This window comes from Cuculus canorus, chromosome 14, assembly GCF_017976375.1.
Source record: "Cuculus canorus isolate bCucCan1 chromosome 14, bCucCan1.pri, whole genome shotgun sequence".
Lineage (NCBI taxonomy): Eukaryota > Metazoa > Chordata > Aves > Cuculiformes > Cuculidae > Cuculus > Cuculus canorus.
The window spans coordinates 20,653,635-20,675,287 of NC_071414.1; the positions used below are offsets into that span (position 1 = coordinate 20,653,635).

At 46.3% G+C, this 21,653-nt stretch overlaps 2 protein-coding genes across 4 annotated transcripts in view; both read left to right on the forward strand.

The window, feature by feature from the left end:
• Positions 1-1,959: 1,959 nt before the first annotated feature.
• LOC104060319 (C-terminal-binding protein 2) lies at positions 1,960-10,688 on the forward strand. Its single transcript, XM_054079826.1, has 9 exons — positions 1,960-2,107; positions 2,411-2,565; positions 2,658-2,802; positions 4,105-4,311; positions 4,940-5,154; positions 5,927-6,057; positions 6,211-6,338; positions 6,418-6,538; positions 7,565-10,688. The coding sequence occupies exons 1-9, from the start codon at positions 2,059-2,061 to the stop codon at positions 7,734-7,736; spliced, it is 1,323 nt and encodes a 440-aa protein (XP_053935801.1). The 5' UTR covers positions 1,960-2,058; the 3' UTR covers positions 7,737-10,688.
• A 1,329-nt stretch (positions 10,689-12,017) lies between these two features.
• The window catches only part of KDM3B (lysine demethylase 3B), a 46,199-nt gene continuing 36,563 nt past the window's right edge, over positions 12,018-21,653 (forward strand). The window contains exon 1 of one of the 3 annotated variants that reach the window (XR_008452190.1): positions 12,018-12,270. Coding sequence is in view for 2 of the 3 variants with exons in the window: in XM_054079348.1 (XP_053935323.1) it covers positions 12,112-12,270 (159 nt within the window). In the remaining variant the exon portion in view is untranslated. Of the gene's footprint in view, positions 12,271-14,825; positions 14,850-21,653 lie in introns of those variants that run through there. The other 2 variants (XM_054079348.1, XM_054079349.1) reach the window with 2 other exon arrangements.

The window sequence follows — 21,653 nt, forward strand, 5'->3', positions numbered from 1 at the left end:
TCTTCCATTTCCTAGCACGAGCACGGGTGCTGTTAGTGGCTCTAACTGCTTATTGCCAAAGAAGGTTTGGAGGTTTAATATCCACAGCAGTTACCCAGTGTTCTGCTTTGGTACCTGTGGTATTTGGCCACTTCTGGACCAGTTTTATTCTTTTGCTCCTAGGAATAAAGCATTGAAAACTGCTCTTGTACTTTAACCTCAGTGTAGTTCGCAGCAGGAAGATCAGAGGCGTGCAGGCATCTGTCTGAATAGGTACACAGTCATACAGCTTAATGGATAGACTGTGTCTTTGGTGAGAATCACCGTCTGTGCCTCATCCAATGGGAAAAAGGAACTAACAAATTGCCGATGATAATCATTTCAGGTGAGCAATTGACACGTGGAGCAACAGAGCTTCACTCCAGAGGGACTTTGATAAAGGAAAGGAGCGGGTCAGCGGGCACATTGTGGATTTAGGAAGGAAAGAGGAGTTGTGTAGCAGAGCAGAGTGACTCCGTGCATCTGCTCTGGCCGGGACTGACTGTCGAGGAGCAGCCTCGCCGAAAGGGCCTGAAAGTTGCCATGGATACCAGTAAGCTCCGATCCCGAAAGACAACCCACGCACCACACTGCATTGGCACCGCATGGCCAGAGGCTGAGGTGGTTATTCCTGTCCGCTCAGTTGCGATATGGCCTCACGTGGAGTGCCGTGCTTAGTCCCGAACGCCTGCGGTTCGAGGGATGCGGATAGGCTGGCGGAGCCGGGCTTGTGTGCTTGGCACGGAGCCGTTTCAGAGGGGATCTCTTATCATCCCACAGCTGCGAGTTGCAAAGGGACCATACCCCAAACCCCGCTGGCGGTGGCGGGGATGTAGTGACGTGGCCGCAGTGTACGGGATGTATTGACGCCCTAGCGTGCGGCAGCCAAGGCGGTTCTGCACCGCGCGGGCAGGGAGGACGGATCCGAGGTCAAGATGCTCCTGCCCGCGGGCAGTGAGGACGGACACGGAGCTGTTCTCTCTATCTTATCAGCAGCATTGGGATCTCTGGAGGCTGCGGGGGCGCCCCGGGCGGAGCCGCTCCCGCACACCGGACTTTGGACCCGGGCGGAGCCGCCGCACCCGGCAGACGGGGCTTCCCCGCCGGTTCTGCCCCTGGCAACGGGGTTTACAGGGGCTCCGTTTAAAGGGTTTCCTTTGTGCTCTGAAAACTCCCTCTCCGAGCACCCGCACAGCCCGGCCCCCCCTCCCCGAGCACCCGCACAGCCCGGCCGCGGGGAGCGCGGCGCGCGCAGCAGCCACTCCGACACCGACACGAGACCTGCCGCCGCACCGGCGACAGCGCCCCACGATGGCCCGCCCGGCGCCGTGCGGGCAGAAGAGAGGGAGGGGCGGGGCGCTTGCTTTTGCCGGGCGCTGACGGGCCGCCGTTCTCAGCCGCGAGGCAGGGGGGCAGCGCCGGTCCGCGCCGCCGGTTCTCGGACTGGCGGCGTCCCCCGTCATCTCCTCTCCGCAGCCCTGAACCTGCTGCGCCCCCTGGCGCTCGGGCCCATATCCGCATCGGCGGAGAAGCGGCAGCAGCCGGGACGCTCCCTCCCTCAAACCGAAACCCCCGTCACCAACACACATTTTTATTCGAGCTCCCGGTTTCCGCGCGCTCCCAGCACCCGTGGATAGGTTCTTGTCTCCTCGGCGGGGCGGGGCAGCCCATGCCGTGGGGGGGCGGCGGGGACCCGGGCAGCCGCTCAGACTCCCCGGACTGCCTGCGGTACCCGGTGCGGCCGCCGAGGGCTCGGATCGGGACACGGCTCTCGCGGCTCCCCCCCACGAGGACGGATAACGGGGAGAGCGCGGATTCGCACCGCCTCTTTTTAAAATACGGCAACGTCGCCGGCCCTTCGCCTTTGGCCCGTCTCCTTGTCTCTCCCCGTGCGGCCCCCACCTCCCTCCTGCTCCCCGGGCCCCGAGGCGCCGGAGCCCTACGCCGGAAGCGGAAGCGATAGTTGCGCGGCGGGGCCGCGGCCCGGCCCTTCCGCTTCCGGCCAGCAGCCGCGGCGGTGACCGAACACCGGCGCGGCCCATGGACCGGCACAAAGTGAAGCGGCAGCGGCTGGACCGGATCTGCGAGGGTGAGGCGGGCCGGGGCGTCGCCGGGGTGGGGAGCAGAGGCAGCTGAAGCGGGGCGGGAGAGCGGGGCGCGGGCCCGGAGCGGCTTTGTGCGCGGTGCCGCGAGCCTCGAGAAGGGGAGCAGGGCGAGTGCGGGCCGCGCCTGTTACTCGTTAATCGGGAAGGGATCCCCGTGTATTTACTTTGCTTTGCCTAATACTTTTTTAAATCCTGTAGAACCTGACCAGAACTAGTGACTTGTTCTAGCGAGTGGGGGCTCTGGAATTCGTGTCTCTCACGTTCTCTCATGCTGACTGTCTCGGCAGGCATACGTCCTCCAATTGTGAATGGCCCGATGCCAGCACGGCCGCTGGTCGCACTCCTGGATGGACGAGACTGCACTGTGGAGATGCCCATCTTGAAGGATGTTGCTACGGTGGCATTTTGTGATGCTCAGTCAACTCAGGAAATCCATGAAAAGGTGGGCAAGAGAACATGCCAGCATTTGGATGTAGAGCTCTGCCACTGAGAGTGGCCAAGGCAAAGATTGATTTGCACCGTTTTTTGTTGTAGGTGCTGAATGAGGCAGTGGGAGCACTGATGTATCACACCATCACCCTTTCTCGTCAGGATCTGGAGAAATTCAAAGCCCTCAGGGTCATTGTGCGTATTGGCAGCGGCTATGACAATGTTGACATCAAATCCGCTGCAGAATTAGGTATGATGACACCAGCACGGCTCTGTTGCGATCAGAACTGAATGTGACGTGGAACGCTGCACGTGTTTTTGTTTTATAGCCGAGTGCATTTAAAACCTCTTATGTAAAAAGATGTGGAGCTGCTTAGCATCAGGCATCTTTAGGAAGCCAATATCGGAGCTGGTAGGTGCTTGAAAGAAAGATTCTCAGTTCTTAGATTACTCTGCTATAGATGTTGCTATCTTTGCTATTTTTTGGGAATCAGAAACCTGAAAGTGGTGTTGAGATAACTTTTGGTGAGGCATTTTTGTGTTGTTTGTGGGGAAAGAATTGAGCAAACCGATATCTTGAGTCCATTCCCTCTCATCCCACCCCTTGTTAATTGGGAGCTTGACCCCTGCCTGCTCCAACCTCCTTTCTGGGGGTAGCAGAGAGCAGTGAGGTCTGCCCTCAGCCTCCTCCAGACTAAAAAGCCCCAGGGCCCTCAGCCACTCGCAGAACCCCTGTGCTCCAGACCATTCCCCAAATCCATTCTCTTTCTCCGGATGCGCTGCAGCCCCTCAGTGTCTTTTTTTGGAGTGAGGGGCCCAGAACTGAACCCAGGGTTCAAGGTGTGGCCTTAACAGTGCCAAGTACGGGGGACGATCTCTTCCCTGCTCATGCTGGCCACACCATGACTGATTCAGGACTGTAACTGTTTGCATCAGTAACTTACCTGATAGTTGTAGCCATGGGGTTTACAGTCTCTTGTGGTTGTATGTTTTTGTAGAATTGGAGTGTTAGGTGTTGTTAGACTTAAATGTAACTTCATGTGGATTTAGAGAGGCTTCTATGGCTTCTCTCAGCCTTTAACAAGTCAGTTGCTTACTGTTGCTCCTGGGGAAGCTGATCCTTGCAGTGAGCATCTAGACTGCAAGGCGTTAAAGTGCTCAACCACCTGTCTTAATTCTTCTACAGCCTGCCAGTTAATCTGTCAGGAACATCTCTGGAACGGGTTCGTGGTTTTGGGTGCAGATCTCTGAAACAGTCAGTTTCTTGCATCACTTGTATGACCCAGTTTTCTCATTTCAGCCTGTTTTTTTTTTTCTGGTGAGTGTGCCAATCAAATAGATATTTATACGTAAGGAATGGCATTTCTGTAGGGTTGACAAGCTGACTGGTCACATCTGAGTTGCCATAGAATGAGCTTCTGAAATGATTGCTGTGTTTCTTGGCAGGAGTTCTGGAGCAGTGAATTATCTTCCAGCATTTATGCCTGAAGAGCTCTATGCTGGTTTAATGTTGTGATGCTAAAAATCTTATATCACCTCTGTGGCTTTGTAGGCATTGCAGTTTGCAACATCCCTTCCTCCTCAGTAGAGGAGACTGCCGACTCCACCCTCTGCCACATCTTGAACCTCTATCGCCGTGTTACTTGGCTACATCAGGCTATGCGGGAAGGGAATCGAGCCTCAAGTGTAGAACAGATTCGAGAGGTGGCTGGAGGCGCTGTGCGTATCCGTGGGGAGACTTTGGGCATCATTGGACTAGGTAAGTGATGGGAATCCTTAGACTGAAAAGTGAACTCTGAAAGTTTTTGGGAACCTAAGAGTCACAGACTGAAAAAAGTGATAATTTTACCTCTGTTAGTTGTGAAACACACTGACTCATAAGCAGTGCTAGCACCCTATTCTGTGGTGCTGGATTATCTTCAAGAGTTGGATGTATGTCATGGGATTTGGGATGTTTTTCATATCCAAATGGCTAGATTAGAACACTCAGACAGCTCTTCTCGATGCCTGTTCCCCTGTGTGCTAGGCTCTGTATTGGTAACAGAGCCACCTGAAAGCTGCCAGAGAACTTCCTTGGAGAACTTCCTTCTCCAAGTTCTTACGAGTTCATTACTGCCTCTGACCCAGGGTCCAGACTCAATTCGAAAACCAGAGCTCTGTCTAGGCTAAGCTCTGGCTATTGCATGGGGAAGAACTAGAATAAGCCATGTAGGATCAGCACTGAATAACCTCTTGTGGATCCCTGTGTCAATCCTAGGGGTTTCCAGGGCTGCGCTACCTTGGGCCCTGGCAGTAAACTCCAGTGTAGGCTCGCAGTCTACCACAGTATCTTGCCTTTAAAGTTTGTTTTACCTTTCCTTGATGATTGTGGGTTTTCTTTTGTGAAGGCCGAGTTGGACAGGCAGTGGCTCTGCGAGCCAAGTCCTTTGGCTTCAACGTGATTTTCTATGATCCCTATCTGCCGGATGGAGTGGAGCGATCCTTGGGTTTACAACGAGTAGGAACCCTGCAGGATCTACTAATGCACAGCGATTGCATCACATTGCACTGCAGCCTGAATGAACATAACCATCACCTCATCAATGACTTCACTATTAAACAGGTGCAGCAGGAGCTTGATTTCCCCCACAGAGCACCGTGGAAATGAATGCGAACAGAAACTACTGCTTTCACAGAAGCTGAGAGCGTGTGAATCCTGCTGCCTCTGTCGCGTACCTTCTGGTGCCCTTGGAGGCTGGGAGCGTGTGAATCCGGGTGCCTGTGCTTGATGCTGTATAGGATTCCATGTTAAGAATAGGATTGGCTTTTTTTTGCAAAGTAATTTCATGTTATAAAGAATGTTTAAGGTGATTGGATAATTTCAAACTACCTTTAGAATGCATAGTTGACTCTGCTGGTCAGAGCCAGATGGGCTGGCACTGTATAAGTTCTTTTACATGGCTCTGCCAAAGCCTCTCTGCCCAAGCCCACTGCAAAGTCAGTCTCGGGCTATACTCCACTGCCTGTGGGTGCTTTTCAGAGCTTTCATGACAGACATCTGGATACTGTGGTCCAGTTTCATATAGCTGGGTGTTTGATTTGTGTCCTCTTCTTTTTTAATGCAGTAGGATGACTGGAGTGCAGAACTTGAGAGTTCCACTTTTGCCCTTGTTTTCTTGTGCTTTTTTTGTTCATATTTAAAACAAATTTCTCAAGCATTGCTTGCAGGCATTTCCCCTGTGGCCCCTGCAGCTCTGCAGTGAGAGCACTCCTAGTTCGTCCAGGCTCATCCAATCACTGCAGGCTGCTGCTCATTTCCAGTAGACTTCCCAAGACTCACTTAGCTGGCTGGAAAAGTCTCATTCTCAACCCACTTAATATTTTTCTTCTTCCAGATGCGCCAGGGCTGCTTCTTAGTGAACACAGCCCGGGGAGGGCTGGTAGATGAGAAAGCCCTAGCACAAGCCTTGAAAGAGGGGAGAATCAGAGGAACAGCATTGGACGTGCATGAGTCTGAGCCTTTCAGGTAACATTGCACCTGCATGCCTGCTTCTATCCTGCAGCTCGCCTGCACCGAGTGATCCTTTCAGTGTTTTGTTACTGCAGTTAGTGCTACCCAAGAGGACAGAGGGGGTTATTGCTTCTGGAGAGAAACCGCTTGTTTCTTTTTTCCCCACAGCTTTGCTCAGGGGCCCTTAAAAGATGCACCCAATGTGATCTGCACACCTCACACTGCCTGGTACAGTGAACAGGCTTCCATTGAATCCAGAGAAGATGCAGCTAAAGAGATCCGCAGAGCTATTACAGGTAAAGAGGAAGACTGTGTGCTCTGCAGCTGAATTAGTGTTCTTTAGTTAGCTCACTGTCATTCTTCGCGCTCCTGCAGGTCACATACCTGATGCTTTGAGGAACTGTGTTAATAAGGAGTATTTGCTGTTGGCAGCCCAGTGGTCCAGTATTGATCCTGCAGCTGTCCACCCGGAACTCAATGGAGCTGCAGCTTACAGGTGACATATGTGGGTTGTCCAAGTCACTGCTTCCAACTGAAGTAGGCCAATGTCCCTCCTTGGGTTTGCGGACTGCTTCTACCTGCAAGCAGGTGTTTCTATTTCTGTATACTCTATATATTAGTTCTTTACAGAAACTTAAAAGTGGTGCTCCTGAAGCTGTACTAGGATTTAATGTTCACTTGGTCATATTTGGTTCCAGTTGCATTTTTACAAATCCGTGCAAGACCTGCCCAGGTCTCTTAATACAAGAAGGCTTGCTGGGTGCCTGATAAGAGATCTGGATCTTAACATTTAGAAGTTGTGCATATCATTAGGGCTGTATAAACAAAACACAGTTCTGATCTGTAGCCCCAATATGGACTGTTAAAACCACATTGTCCAGTGGATTTGGGCATTTTGGGATATTTCTGTTTATGGTGTATTTCTGTTTATTTGTCTGTTAAACACCTGCCAACTGATTGCAGATGGGTTGCTTCCCTTCTGTTTTCCTCCCATCTGCAAAGTGGAAAATATGTTCTCTTCTCTTCTCTGAGAAATCTACAGATGTTCAGATGTGTTTATGGAGGAGGCAAAAGGGAAGAATGGTTCACTAGCAATTCATGAGTAGTATTCTCCTATTTTTCGCCTTGTTTAGCTGTTTTATTAGTTCAGCTCCTTACTTTTTCTGTCTTAGAGCTCAATGAAGGATAAGTGACAGCCTGCACTCCTGCTGTTGATGGGGAGGGAATTACCAGTCCTCCAGGGTGCCTCCGTACAGTGCCTTGCACTGTTTTCTACTGGACGTAAACTTTGTACCTGTTTCCCAAATGGTTGGTATGTGACCCGAGACTTGTCTCTGCCTGTCTGGGAACATATGTCATTTGGTATTTGGATATAACTGCTCCTCATCGAATCTGGAGACTTCTGCTGTGTCCTATCTTGGAGCATTTCTGTATGCGGCAGGTTCCTTGAGGATAAGGCTCCTTTCCTCTTGCAGGACTCGGTTGGACAAGCCTGTAATTTCTGTGTTTCTGTTGGTTTTAGGTTTCCTCCAGGAGTAGTGGGAGTAGCCACCTCTGGGCTGCCAGAACCGCCAGTAGTGGAAGGCATTGTAGCTCATGGGATCCCTTCTGTTTCTCACCCTGCGCCGCGTACCCCTTCCCCAGGAGAGACAAGCAAACTGGATGCAGACAGAGAGATTCCTGCTGACCAGTAGCAGCATCTTTCTCTCCTCTGGCAGCAGAAAAAAGTAGGAGGGCATCTCCTCCTAGGAACTTCGTTAACACCTGACAGAGACTATTTCCTGTTCATACAGGATGGGAGAATGCATTTCATTACCGGCAAACTTTAGCTCTTGCCTTTGTTTGTAACTCTTTAGTTTTAATCTCTCAATGAATCTTTCTCCTTCTCTGGGGTAGGGCAGCAGTGACCTTGCCTCCCCTCGGAAATATCTGATTTATCTAGTGATGTTTCCCATGTTTCTGCCTTGGTTGGCTGTGATTGGGAACTGTCCTTGTGCACTTGAAAACAGAAGTGGAGCTGCCAGATCAGGGATGGCCCTTGGTGTTCTGAACACCAAATGCCAGTGCACACTTTTCACTTGTGACTTGTAGCTTAAATTTAATTCAGCTGAACCTTTCTATGTGTAGCCATGGGAAATATTAGACAAATTAGTGAATTGGAGAAGTTGTGGCTATTGCCTTTGTTATGCCCTTGGTAGAATGCAGCCTGGGCTCGGCTCTGTATATTCGTTTGCTTGTTTTTATTAAGCTTTCCTGTGAGACCAGACAGAGCACAGGCGCTGCTATTCCTGACCATACCAAGTTTTGTCTATGCAGTACGAGCCTTGAAGTTAAAAGTAACTGTCTCAAAGCCAGCCTTGCAAATAATTGGGACAGGATTGTCATCAAATTCATTCTGATGGCCATTGTGTTCGTTAGGCTTCAAAGCAGTTTGCCCTGGAGTCTGGGTAACTCGGAGAAGGCAAGAGGATGCAGAAATGGGATAAACTTGCGCTGAGAGACAGCAAGCAGCAATAACTTGCTGTTGCAGCCGCTGGTTTCTCACACACACATACCTCACAGTCTAGCAGCAGTGTTTATCCACATGGCATCTATCAGGTTAGAGTTCTAAGCTTTGTGTTACAGATTATTTTTCTTCTGGCATAACTACTTCAACTAGAAGTAACATACCAGTGGCAGTGGCATTTGTCTCCATGCTGGTGGAGAAGGCAGCTTCCAGCAGCTGAGCAAATGACTCTTTGGCTCTGCTAGTGTATACTGCATCTCCAACGGTGGGCAGGGCCCAGCAGCAGGTTTTCCCATGAATAAGCTTTGTGATAATGAATAAGAAAGAACACTCTTAGCTTCTCTCCTGAAGCCAAGGCAGGATTGTTGCTCTCAAGTCTTTTCCCATTTCCCAAATTGCTCCTTTGAAGGGCAAGTAATCTTCAGCAAAAAAGGTTCCACAGGAGATGATTTTGCTTTAATTCTAAATCTTCCTGTAATTTCATCTTCCTTCCTTTCTCCTCCACTTGCCCCCAGCAGTTCAGGAAAGGAAAACAGTCAAGAAGCAAATTTCAGGCATTTTCTTACAAATTTTACACTTCCAACTGTTTAACATTAGTGAGGTGATACTAGCTCTCTAGTGTTGAGTGTCTTTTCTAATAAGGTATTAGTCTCAGTGAAGCTTCTTGGCTGGTGTGTTTTCAAGAATGATGCTGATTCTACTTCAGATTCACATACCTCCTTGGCTGCTCAGGTTTGGCAGATTGGGCTGGGACTGGGGAAGGCACAAGTTACAGGGGAGCTTTTTCTGAATAGAGGGCTAGAGCTCAGAAGCAGTTCAATTGCAGCTGTACCTAAAATAACCAGCAGCACTTCGACAAGTTCCCTAATCTCAGTGAAACCTAAACTGTACATGCTGCTAGCTCAGAAAGCTGTTCTTCTGACAGGCAAATGGGGAAAAGTGTTCAGGGGCTGGGAGCGTATCGCTGTCTATGTCTCTTTGCTTATTTGCGTCTGAAAATTCCTGCCCTGATTAGAAGTTTGGGTCTGAGGTTACTTTGTGGTAAGAGGCTTCTAGTTATGAGCTTTGTGAATGCAGAGGATCAGAGTACACAGACCTGGCGTCTTCTAGAGCACAATGCAAGATATTTATTTTTTTAAAGAGACAGCCTTTTTTTTTTTTTTAACTGCAAGTGTTTCCATTGGCCAGTTGAATAACTGAGCAGAGGAGGAGTGTGGAAGTCTCATTTGTGGCACACTTGAGTTTCTCAATTCTTACTTTTGTTGCCTAGATATAATGATCAGTGAGGGTAGAAACTAAATAACTGGCGTCATAAGAAATGCCTCCATTTATGGGTACGAAGGAATTGAAGCTCGCAGCATTGACAGTGGCTCCATTCTATCCAGTACTGTGTAGGCTTGTGACTGGATATGAAGGCAACTTTCCCCCTTGATTAAAGGTAGAACGGGAAATGTTGAGGTGAAAATGAACAGAACCTTTATCATGGCCACAAAGAAGGACTCCTGTTGTGCTTATAGGATTACTCTGCTCGTGCCATTTGTACCTCTGCGCACAGACCAAACCTGCTGTCACCAGGTGAAGGCTGTTCTGAACAAGGCAGCTTGAGAAAAAATTGACCAGTACTGAGCACCCTGTGGTCTTTTCCCTCCCTGAGTGCCAGGGCCTGTGTTAGCACTCTCCCATGGGACACGCTGACCTGCAGCTCCCCTCCCAAGCTGAGTGCACTACGCAGAAGTGGAAGGATTTTCTAATTTTTCATGCCTTCCTTCAGAACTAGTGCAGAGCTTTAATCCCAAAGAGCTGAAGTCTCCCAGGGCGAGTCAGGAGTGCCCTAGCGGCACTCATTTGCTGATGGGAGGTGCTCACACTGTCCCAAGGTTTGTCATTCTGTTTGTCAGGGTCACTGCTGCTGACCAGCTTTTTTATAGAGGACTCAGAGTTTCAGAAATATATTTTTGTAGACAATGACTAAACTGTGAAACATTGAAATAAAGCATGTAAACAAAAACTTACAGCACTGTCCTCTGTACAGGTGATTTCCTCACTTCAGTTCTCTCCTGACTCATTACAAAATGTTTGATTACTTCTTGGATATATTTTAATAAAGTTCTCCAAAGAACACGGCTGCTGTCTGTGGAAAGGATGTCCTTAAATACACTATTGAAGGGGAGGGCTGAAAACCAGCACACTTGAGCGTTCCACTCTCCTCAGGTAAGTGGGACCTTCCATGGAATTGCTCCCTTGATCAGGGAAATGACTTTGGATTCTGGAGCACTGACCCTCAATCAAGATTGTGAAGGTGGCAGGCCAAAGAAGCAGCCATCTTTGGTGGGCAGGAGACAGTTTTGACATAGCCTAGCATAGCATAGCATGTTTGCTGATGGAACTCTGGTGTCTTCTGCCAAGCTGAAATTGTGGTACCTGGTTTTGGAGCCTTTTCTGTGTGCAGTTTAAAATACATGTGTGTAAACAGCAGTAGCAGCCTTCACCTTTTACAGTAAAATTGTATTTCAATTTGAAGTAAGGAATAAATAAATCATTATGTTAAGGGAATGAATTAGCTTGAGCAATAATAATAAGAATCAAATCTTGGCCAGCTTGCAGTTACAAAAAATGTGATTGTAACAGGAGTTTAGCTTGTTTACTAGTTGAAATAAGGAACAAATCAAATATTGAAAGGACAGTCCCACAGCACAAACACAGAGTCACAGAATGGTTTGAGTTGGAAGGGACCTTAAAGATCATCTTAAGTTCCAGTGCCCCTGTGATGGGCAGGGACACCTCCCCCTGGATCAGGCCGGACCTGAGCTCACCAAAAGGACACAGTGAGGAAGTAGGTAAGGTAAAGACCATTGGAGGCTTCTGAAGACACAAAGAAACTGATGTGCATACAACAGTGGGTGGTAAACTATGGTAGTGAGTTCCCAGAAAAGACAGATATCTAGCATGCTTCTGGGAATTATATGGGTATGTATTTTTAACCAATATTTCCCAGAATTTAACCAATATTTCCTGGAATCTATATGAATACATAACTTTAACCAGTATAAAAATCATGTAACCAGCCTCAATAGACACAGATTAGCTGAAAGGATTCCCTGCGTGTCCGGCGTCACATTCAAATGAACACCTGCTTAATAATCAAAATTGGCATTGATTATCAAGTTTGGCTTTTGTGGCAATTAATCAATGTGGCAATTAATACGCAAAACTTAGCCCATTAAACTATTTTTTCTAAACGTACGATAAAAAACACTGCAAGAGAATTAGAACCCATTTCCTAGCAGGGTAAATCACACCCCTTTAGCCATTCCAAGTGTTTCGCTTCAGGGTTTGCCCGAGGACGGTCCGGCCCCTCCCGCTGCGCCGCGCTCCGTCCCACAGGGGGCGCTGCGGGGCGGTGTCGCGCGGGGCATTGTGGGACGGGGAGGGGGGCGCGAGCGCGGGGCGTTGTGGGACGGGGGGGGGCGAGCGTGGTGCATGCCGGGATTGGGGCGGGTGTCGGTCGGAGGCCCTGCGCGGGGCACCCCGTTCCTCGGCGTCTTGGGTGGCGGCCGTGGCGGATGGCGGACGCGGCGGCCTCCCCCGTGGGGAAGCGGCTCCTGCTGCTGCTGGCGGCGGCGCCTGGCGAGGCGCCGGAGCCGGGGCCCGCGCTGCCTTCCCGGGCCTGGCGCAGCGGCACTGTGCGGGCCATGAGCGGGGCCGTGCCGCAGGACCTGGCGGTGAGGCCCGGCGGGGGGTCCCGGCGCGGGGGCTGCGCGGGAGTCTGCGTGGGATGCGTTCCCAGCACCGCAGCCCGTGTTTGGTTTTATTTCCAGCGCATTTCGCGAGGCGCTTGGGTTGGGATCTTAAAAACAAGGTCCAGAAAGGCGCCCGCGCCGCTTCTCTTGCGGGTGTCGGTGCTGCGGGGGGCGTTTTGGGGCGCCGGAGGTGTTAAAATGGCCTGTGTTAGGGGGAGCGACGTTCCGAGTCAGTGAAGCTTCGTTGGTTCTCCTTATGGTTAGCTTTTTTTAAAATTAGTGGTTGTTACTGTCGGTTCTTTGGGCTTCGCAGAGTTCCAACTTTGCAAAGTTCCGGTGACTTCCCCCGGTGCTGCCAGGGCAGCGCTGTGCCGACTGCAGCTTTGGGTGGCCTCGGTGTCTGTGGCGCAGAACGGAGCTGATGTGCTCTAGCTGCTCCCCTGCTTATATAAGGAGGAGGGGCAAAAAAACCCCTACAAAACCATGCAGAAGGGGAATCTTCGAAAGGAAATTGGGACAAGCGAATGAGACTGTCTGAAATGTGAAAATGTATTGGGGTGAGCCAAGACCTGGCATGGAGCACTGCTCTTGTGGCAGATGCCTTTGGCATCAGTGTTCTTGGTACTCTTGCATGTCAATCCCTAATATGAGTATGATGTGAAGTTTTGCTGTGCACCTCATCTGAAGACATTTTCACTTCTACGTGATATGTAGATTACACAGCTTAACAAAAATGTAGTAATCTGAAGTATCTTATTTATAAGGGATTTCATTGAATAAAGTTGATATTTAGAAATTGTCCGAATTGTGGAATGGGCTTAATTTACTCTTCGGGTATCAGAACTGTTTGGGTTAACCGTAAACATCGGGGTGTTTCAACTAGTTTTTCTAACTAGGTCACACTGGAAAAGAGTGTCTTCCTGGGTGGAGACTGTGTGCAGTGGATGAGGGACACTGGAACCCAACAAGGCTGTATTTAGATGTATGTTCTCTCAGGCAGATTTCCGGGGCTTCTTGGAAGTCATCTTGGCAGTGGAGAAGAATGTGGGCACGTGGGAATGTGGTCGTTGGAGGCAGATGTGCGGAGGCCCTTGCCAGCTGTGCCTGTATCTGCTGCAGGATTGCAGTTCTCTCTGGTTGGGACTGAGCGAGGAGTTTGTGTAGGCTTTTGAACTGCGGTAGGTATGGAAAGAGGAAGAAGAGTTTCCAGACAGGGAGTTGAAGCTAGGACTCTGAAGTGGTGGGGAACTTCATAATAAGCTGGAGTTGCGTGAGTCTGGGGTATCCAGACTGCTTTCTTTGCCACTATACTCATCTTAATTTCTTTCTGTTCTGCAGAGGGGAACGTATTCCTGGATCATTCTTCCTGTCAGCAGGACACTTGCATGTGTTTGTGTACTGAAAGGGCATACAAGGGGAATGGCCACTGAAAGTGGCCTGCATTTTGTCTTGCTGCTTGACTTGTGGCTCCTGTCACTGCTGTTGGAGGTAGAATACTGGGCTGGGTGGATGTTGGCGAGACCAATAGGTGCATCTTTAATGCTTCTTATTGCACGAGAGATGTTTAAGAACAAACGGGATTCTGAACATATTTTTCAAGTAAATGTTTACTTGCTTTGCAAGACAGACACAGCTCTTGGAGGGAGAACCTGCAGAGGCCGGCGGTGCTTGTTTTCATCAAAATTATTTGTTTTGACCTGTTTGAATATTATTTTGTGGTGTTGAAGTTTAACAACAGAAACAAGGAAAAAAGGCTAGAAAAATAAAATAGAGTTTGCGAAGACTTTAGTTTATTTTCCCATCATTGTCAAGGCAGCGTTACTTTTCCTTTGGCAGTTCATTTTCTTGACTGGACAGTGTTGACGTACTAAGTACAGGGCTTGCTTTTTACCCAATAAAATGCTATAAGCTGTTAAAATAGAAACGGTATATTTTATGATCTTTTTGGTGAATGTTATACAGTCACTTCATTTAGGTGAATTTTAAGTTATGGCTGCAGAAAGCGTTTGACTCAGTAAGAGCTGTGCAAGTAGAGTAGAATTTAGCATATAATCATAGTTTAGGCCCCTCCCTTGCCACATTTGTTGGTAGGTGTTTTGTGACACACTTCAAGTGAAAACAGAAGACTGAATTGTGCGTTTGTAGCAGCAGTAGTTGAGCACTGTAACTGGTGAGGTTTTTGAGCTGCAGGTTGGCATTCTGTGATTCCCATGGTGTCAGCCAGGTTTCTGTAGCATCCGTACTAAGATGGTTCCACAGTTCTCAGTGGAGATACCGGAGGTTTGAAATGTTTCTTTATTTTGTTTGTGCTTCTAGGTGTGACTACAAGCACTGCCTAATGGAGGAATTCTGTGCAGTACTAGCAGCTGCACATTTTTTTCAGTCAGATTTCAAATGGGAGACTGATGATTTCTTAGGGGGTGAAAATGCATGAACTTGTGGATATGGAGCAACTTTACTTGAAATGCAAGTGATTATGACGAAGCTGTCTGAAGTTATTCCTATGTTACAGCTCAATGCTTGGATGGCAGTTCATTTCCTAAACACTTTGGATGAAAAAGGTAGAGTGGTGTTTTAACTGAGCAACCACTTCAAGAAGCCCATTTTGTAGTTCTGAATTCTTAAGGTATTGGTAAGGTCTTGCTGGTTATGCAGGTATCAATTTTAAAAGTCTGGGAGTTGAACTGCGACTTCAGGTCTTGCATTTCCTTCAGAGTTCTGAATTGGAGATCTTCATTCTTTTCTTGCTAATAATTTCAGTTGTAGAGTGTCTGGGATTAGGAACAGACTACTTGGATCTCTGTGTGATTTGCATTGTGGAACAGAAGATACTATCATCTCTACAGTCCAAGTAGCTGCAGAAAGAAACAGTGATGAAAAGAGATTGTCTTCCTCTTAATTCACTGAAGTGAGTTTTTATGATACTTTGATTGGATGCAGGCAGACGTCAGGCATTTTAGAAGAAATGGCAAAAAAAAAAAAAAAAAGCACAGTATTTGACAAAAACGTCTACAAGTTTCCAAAACAAATTTATTCTGTGAAACTCACACTTTGCAATATCTCAAGTATTTCAAGTTACAAATAGCACAGAAAATTCAGAACTGTTAATTTTGGTACAAAACAAGGAAAAAAGGTGCCAATTTTTAAGGACAGACCTGAAGTAGAGAGTGGTGAATGGGTTCTCAGTGTACAAAATGGGCTGGTACTGCTCCAAAAGGCAGTCTGTCCTGGCTGTGCAGCAAGGAGCGCTCTGAGGCAGGCAGTTTCTGCAGGAATGCAAACATTTTCTGAAATAAGGTTCCTCTTAAAAAGCGAAGTGCAGCAATTAACATATTTGGCTCAGCCTGCTGTAAAACACACGACAGTTGCTGGATTCATTTCAGAGTGGGAGGGATGTTACGTAACTGGCTTGATATACTGCTCTCATGAAGCGGTCCTGTGTCTGATGTGCGTGGTATTGTGGGCTTGGATTCAGTTGGTTTGATAGACTCGTGTTGACCATGCAGCCACGGGGCCATGAGGTTACTGTTAGATCCCAAGCTAGACTTGGATAGCATTTGTTATCCAAGAGAGGGACCTGGCACAATCACTTTTTTGTTTGAAACCAAAACTGTCCAAACGAGCTCCTGCCTGGAAGTGTTCAGCTGCCTGGCAGTTGTGAGTCTGACTTGATAAAGTGGAAGAAAGCAGTGCAGCATGAGAGAGAGACAGCAGTCCAGTGCTTTGTGTTTCTGCCCTTAACATGTAAGAAAACGCATGTCGATGATGACCTCAGTGGAAGAGCTTGGTCTGATGTTATTAAATCCATATAGTAGCTAGCTACTGTAAGAAAAAGTCACTGGCCCTTCTGTTTATTGTGCGTAATGCTTCATGGAGCCATTCAGCAAACAGCATGGAGGAAGGTTGCGTTTTGTAGACCTTTGACTGTTGTTGCTCGCTCTCTTCTGCTGTCTCCTTTTGCTCTGACCCAAACTGCTCTGAAGTATTTTAGCCCGGTGTTGCTGAGGCCGAACAGGGACAGTCACTTCAGATGCGCTGTGCTCTGTACAGCTCCTTAGGTCTGCACCCATCCTTCCTGAGGCAGCTGAATGGCATATGCCCTGCAATCCGTTGTGGTCTGCTCACTTCTTTTGTGTACAACAGACACTTCTCCCGCCGGTGGCTGTTTCTGCTGTTGTTCAGCACCTCATACTCGTGTCCTTGATTGTGTTGTGCTCTGATTGGAGGCAGGTCAGGTTTGTCAAGATCATTTTGTCTTCAGGCATGCTTGCAGAGCACTTCAGTGTGGGATCTCTGCTGAGCCTTGAAGTCCTGGTGCCATTAAAGTGTTCCATGACTGTTCTCAAACACTCCATTTTTCAAAACTAGGACAGATTCCTGGGAAGACCCTCAGTCAAATGCTTCCATTTCATCAGAAAACAGCTGGGTTTTGTGCTCTTTTTTTCTTGACCATCTTTTCCTGGTGTGAAGCGTTATACAGAAGTGTTCCAAAGCCTGAATTCAAGGAGTGAGACCTGTTTCTCTGCTTGGAAGACCTGGTAACCTTTCTTCAAGCAGAGAATGACAGGGCCTTTAAGTATCTACCCTCTCTACCCCTGAATGCTTAGAAATAACTTTTGTATGGGAAAGTTACTGCTCTTTCTTTGTAGCAGTGGATTAACAAAGCTTTGTTTCATATTTTTTGGGGAAGCTTCAGTGGTGAAATGAACTGTTATTTGTGTTGTATGCAACTAAAGATGGTAAAAACTGTATTTTGCAAAAAAAGCTGTTTGTTTGAAAAAGAAAGCAAATTGGTCGCATCTGTTGAATACTCCAGATGCATGGCTTATGGGATGGGATGCTTTGTTCTGCTTCTATGTCCAACATCCTCTATCAAAGAAATTGGCTGTTAATTCCTGTTTGTCAGTGCTAAAAATGTATTTTGTGATGCCATCAGCCTACCAGAAAAAGAGAGGTAGGGCTGCATTGTCATCCTTGTTGTTCCCTTTGGAAATTTTTAAATAGGCTGCCAGCTTTACTGTTGGTGACATGTTTCCTGGTCATCAATGCATCAAAACTAAGTAAGGTTGAACCAGGTACGGGCATGTTTTAAAGTTCGCATGCTATACTCCTTTTCAGTGTTTGGGATCCATTAGGTTCATGGGGTTTGTGTGTTTTAACTCATACTCTTGTTTATATTCAGTACAGTATGGCATTAACTTTTTACAGAAGTAAAAAAACCCAAAAGTTAGATTATTCAGTAAAATGATAATTTTATCAAATCAGATTTGAGATAGACTTGTCATTTTTATAGTTTTGTTTTCATTTCCATTCTATCTGCTCTATTTTGGCCAGAACCACACTGAGGCTCCTAATCATATTCTTTTCTTGTCCTTCTTTATAACTGTCTGCTTAACTGTTGCAATTGTTGAAAAAAAGGGTTTTATTTAAAAAGCCTGTGGTACATGAAGGCAGGTATTTTGTTAAGCTTTTGCAAAATAAATTTACTGTTACCTGGAACCCATTGACTGATAAACACATCTTTATTAGAAATTGCTAAGTACTGTTGCAGATGATTGTGCATGTTAGGTGTTGACTCACAGGGTACCGGTGCTGCTCTTGTGTCGCAAGCCTGAAATGCCTATGACAAAGATTTCTGGCCATTTATTGGCAGCTTGCTACCCCATAAGGTAATGGCTTTAGTAGAGTTATGGTTTCTTCACCTCCTACGGTTTTAATACTACTTCTGCACTAGATCCTGTCAAAAGCATTTTGATTGGTTTGCTTGATTATCATTATGCATTACAAGGATAGGAAAGTGCCAAGGAAATGGAAAAACTGTGTGCATTTTCTAGTTTTGTGTAACATCTTAATTGGTAGCAGCCTTTTAAGCATAATTGTTGTCTAATAACTCTGTTTTCTTGGTTATATGATGAAATATGTCTTGCTGCAAATTATTTCAGAGGAGGATTTTTCTCCCTATTTTTTTCCTGTAATTTTCCTGGCTTTAGGAATCAGCTGCAGTAAAACACCTTGTGTGTATGTGTGTATTTCAGATCAGATTTTTTTTGCCTCTGCTTTTAAGAAATAGTTTGAAGCATGATTCTGGGTCAGAAGCCAGAATTTTCCTAAGCATCGGTGTGTTCATCATCTTTGTCTCACGTAATGGATTCCGAAATAACACTTTGATTGCATTAGAAAACTGCTGTGGTTTAATTTTTTAAATCGCATTTAATGGCAATTCTCATCGCGTGAGATCTCAGGTCTGTCTTCGAAGTTGCAGTCTTGGCATCTTCCCCTCTTTCCTCTCCCGTGTGTTAACCATGTAGTTCTCTCTGCATTGTGATTCAGAAGTCACAGACCAACCCGTTACGCAGTTTTACTTGGTAGTCTGCAACAGATTCCTACTAGTGCCTCCTTTCCGGGCATGAAATACTATTATCCCAGTTTACAGATGAGGGAACTCGGCCATTGAGACTAAAAGGCTTAGCCAAGGTCGTGCAGAAAGCCTCTGGTGAAGCAGGGGATTGAACCTGGGTCTCTGGCCACTTGCTAGCAACTGATGGACCACTCTTCCTTTCAAAACTAGGTAAATTTTAAGACCATTTTAAGGGATATTTTGGAACTTGGATTTTTTCCATCTTTTTATAGTCTATAAGCCCCTAAAATCTGAAGATTTTACTTTTCATAGATTTCCTCTACTTCAGACCTTTGTGCAAATTCTAATGCAATAAAGCAGCACTGTTTTTTCTATTATAAATCACGCTTAGAGCCTGTGTGTTGTGTGATGAAAGAGACCAAGGTATCTGTCTTATCAATGCTATGGTCTTCCTGCTATGGTCCTACTGCTGTAGTGGAATGGATGCTGGAGGAATTCAGGATCCGTTTGAACCAGACTGTAGCTTTCCATAGTGTGTTAAGGCTGGAATGTCAGGGTCATAGCTAGACAAAAATGTATTTTCTGGAAAAGCCACTTCGGGTTGTCTTTGTCCATCAAATAAATCAGAGCAGCAGATCTGCTTTCCAGCATAATTTTTTAATAGGACAGGCAAAAAAAAAAAAAATGCAGAGAGATGGTAGGATTACAGATGTGTATCCACTCTGTGTTTCTTGTACTGGAAAAAAAACTGGGTTTGTAGGTTAAAAAAAAAACCCAACCAAGCCACCAAAACCTAGACGTCTTTATTGGTTGCAATTAGATATTGCTTAGGAAAGATGCTTTTCACTGTAGGAAAACTTGGGGAAATCCTGCAGGTGCATTTTTGTCTAAGCAGCATCTTTGTTATTGTGTGATACAGACATATCTGCACTAATTGCGTGTCTGGTTGCCATCATTAATACCACTGTTCAAAAGCATTGGTATTAGCAGAGCACCTGCTGCACCACTGCAGTTCTTGCCAGCAACTTGTCTGAACTGGTTATGAGCAGACAGGAGGGTCAGCAGAAGGTGTTGACAGTAGATGTGACTCTGAATTGAAGGGCCATTGATACATGTGAGAGGTAGTTTATTCTGATGTAGCCAGGGCTTTAGCATACAGACCTTTCCCTCTTGACTCAGAACTACACAATTTTCAAATTAAGATGAGAACCAAACAGGAAATTCTCAGCTGTAGTGCAGCCACTTTGCATAAGGCTTCTTTTTTTTTTAATAAAGGTAGAATATTACTGTTTTACCACTTTGAACGTCAAAAGGATATATGTCTATTCACTCTCAAGTCTGTCTCATCTCGCCTTTTCCTTGCTTTAGGCATCTCTTCCAGGATTCCCTTAGTGTTTTTTTCATGGAATCCAAGCATACTTTGCTTCAGTTTGTGAATATGATGTAGTTATTTATGTAGTAACACAAAAAACAAACGGTGTGCTGTGCAAGTCAGCTTCTGCTTCTTGCACACCCAGTACACAGAGTGATTTCTATTGCAGATTCTGGAAATGAAAACGGAGAACATAGTTGTTTATATTGAGCCTTTCATCTTTCATCCTTTTTGTTGCTGTGTGATTTGTTGGAGACTATTGACAACATCATGTGTGGTGCTGCGTGGATCTGGAACAGCTGCCCTGCATATCTGTGTGCTGGAAAACACTGTTGGGTATGGGCTTGGGATTAGTAACACACTTCTCAGGCTCCCAAGACCATTGGCAGACCGTTAAGAGGGGTCTTGCCTAAGGTCTGCTGGGTTGTTACAGGTGGCATGGCTGCTGCTTTGTGTGATGGGTACGCGGTACTTGTCAGAATATTTAGTGAGCCTCTTGAACAAACATTGGATAGACAAACAAACAAACCCATCTTGAGCTTCGTCACAGGCTATTTCTTGTAGTATTTTTCTTTTCTTTTTTTTTTTTTTAAAACCAGGAAGTAACATGTGAAGTTTGCAGCTGGAAGAACAGCCATTCCACTTCGTTGGTTTAGAATGATTCATAGATCTGTGAGGTGTATTATAGGTTAAGACTGGAGGAAGTCTATAGTCTTATTTCATGTGTGTCACAAGGTAAATTGACTTGTTTCAATCTTCTGTGAAGTAATAAATTAAAAATAAACCTAGTAGGTATAATTATTTATTTGGGGCAGAGTGACAAAACTGCACTTCATTGCTTGTTTCAGTTCATCTGCCTTTAGTGATCCTTGCTATCCAGTTTAAGGGGACGTACTAGTGAGATGTCCTGTCTATGAAGTTACTTGTAAAATCTCTGCTCCCCTTCATCAAATTCTTAAATACCTTGTAAAAAGGCATATGCTCCAAAGTCATCATTCTTTTAATAATTCTTTTAGACAACTTTTTTTTTGATATAACCTTTACGATAAGAGAATCATAACATGATTACCTCACTGTTACTGTTAGGTATAAACAAATAGTTCTGCTCTTCTTAAGTGGTAAGTCCTCGCTTTATGTCACATTCTACTGCCATAGCAGCACAAATACAATAGTGAGAAAGGTACAGGCCTGCTCAAACTGAAAAGTTCAGTCGCATTTCCATGATATTGCTGAAGTTTGCGTTGCAGGAAGGCTGTATGGGAAGGTCCAGTTATCTTTCCCTGCAGGGCAGGCTAAGCTCAAGCAATATTGAAGTTCAGGAATTCATCAGCAGCGTTGCTTTATATTCTCTCCCCTTGGAGTCTGATGTTTTGAGTCTGTGGTGAGTGGGGAAGCATAGCATCTGTGTGACCTCTTAAGACCTTGAGGGCTGCTGCTGAAGCAGACTGCTGTCTGTGGGTAGTGCTGTTACGCCAGTAATCTGTAGTTAACTGCAAAGCTCCATTTGACTGTCCAGTTTAAGGTGTGTGTGTTAACGGATTAGGAATTCCTTGCTGTTCTTCTGAAATATTTGATTATATTTGTGTAATATGTGCGTTCTATAGATGAAAGATTGGAATGTGACTGTGTTTTAAC

Bases quoted from the DNA above. Each gene is read 5' to 3' on its own strand.
- LOC104060319 (XM_054079826.1), top strand. From the start codon at position 2,059: ATGGACCGGCACAAAGTGAAGCGGCAGCGGCTGGACCGGATCTGCGAG. The intron at 4,312-4,939 runs GTAAGTGATGGG...TCTTTTGTGAAG, and splicing joins TTTGGGCATCATTGGACTAG to GCCGAGTTGGACAGGCAGTG. The intron at 6,539-7,564 runs GTGACATATGTG...TGTTGGTTTTAG, and splicing joins AATGGAGCTGCAGCTTACAG to GTTTCCTCCAGGAGTAGTGG.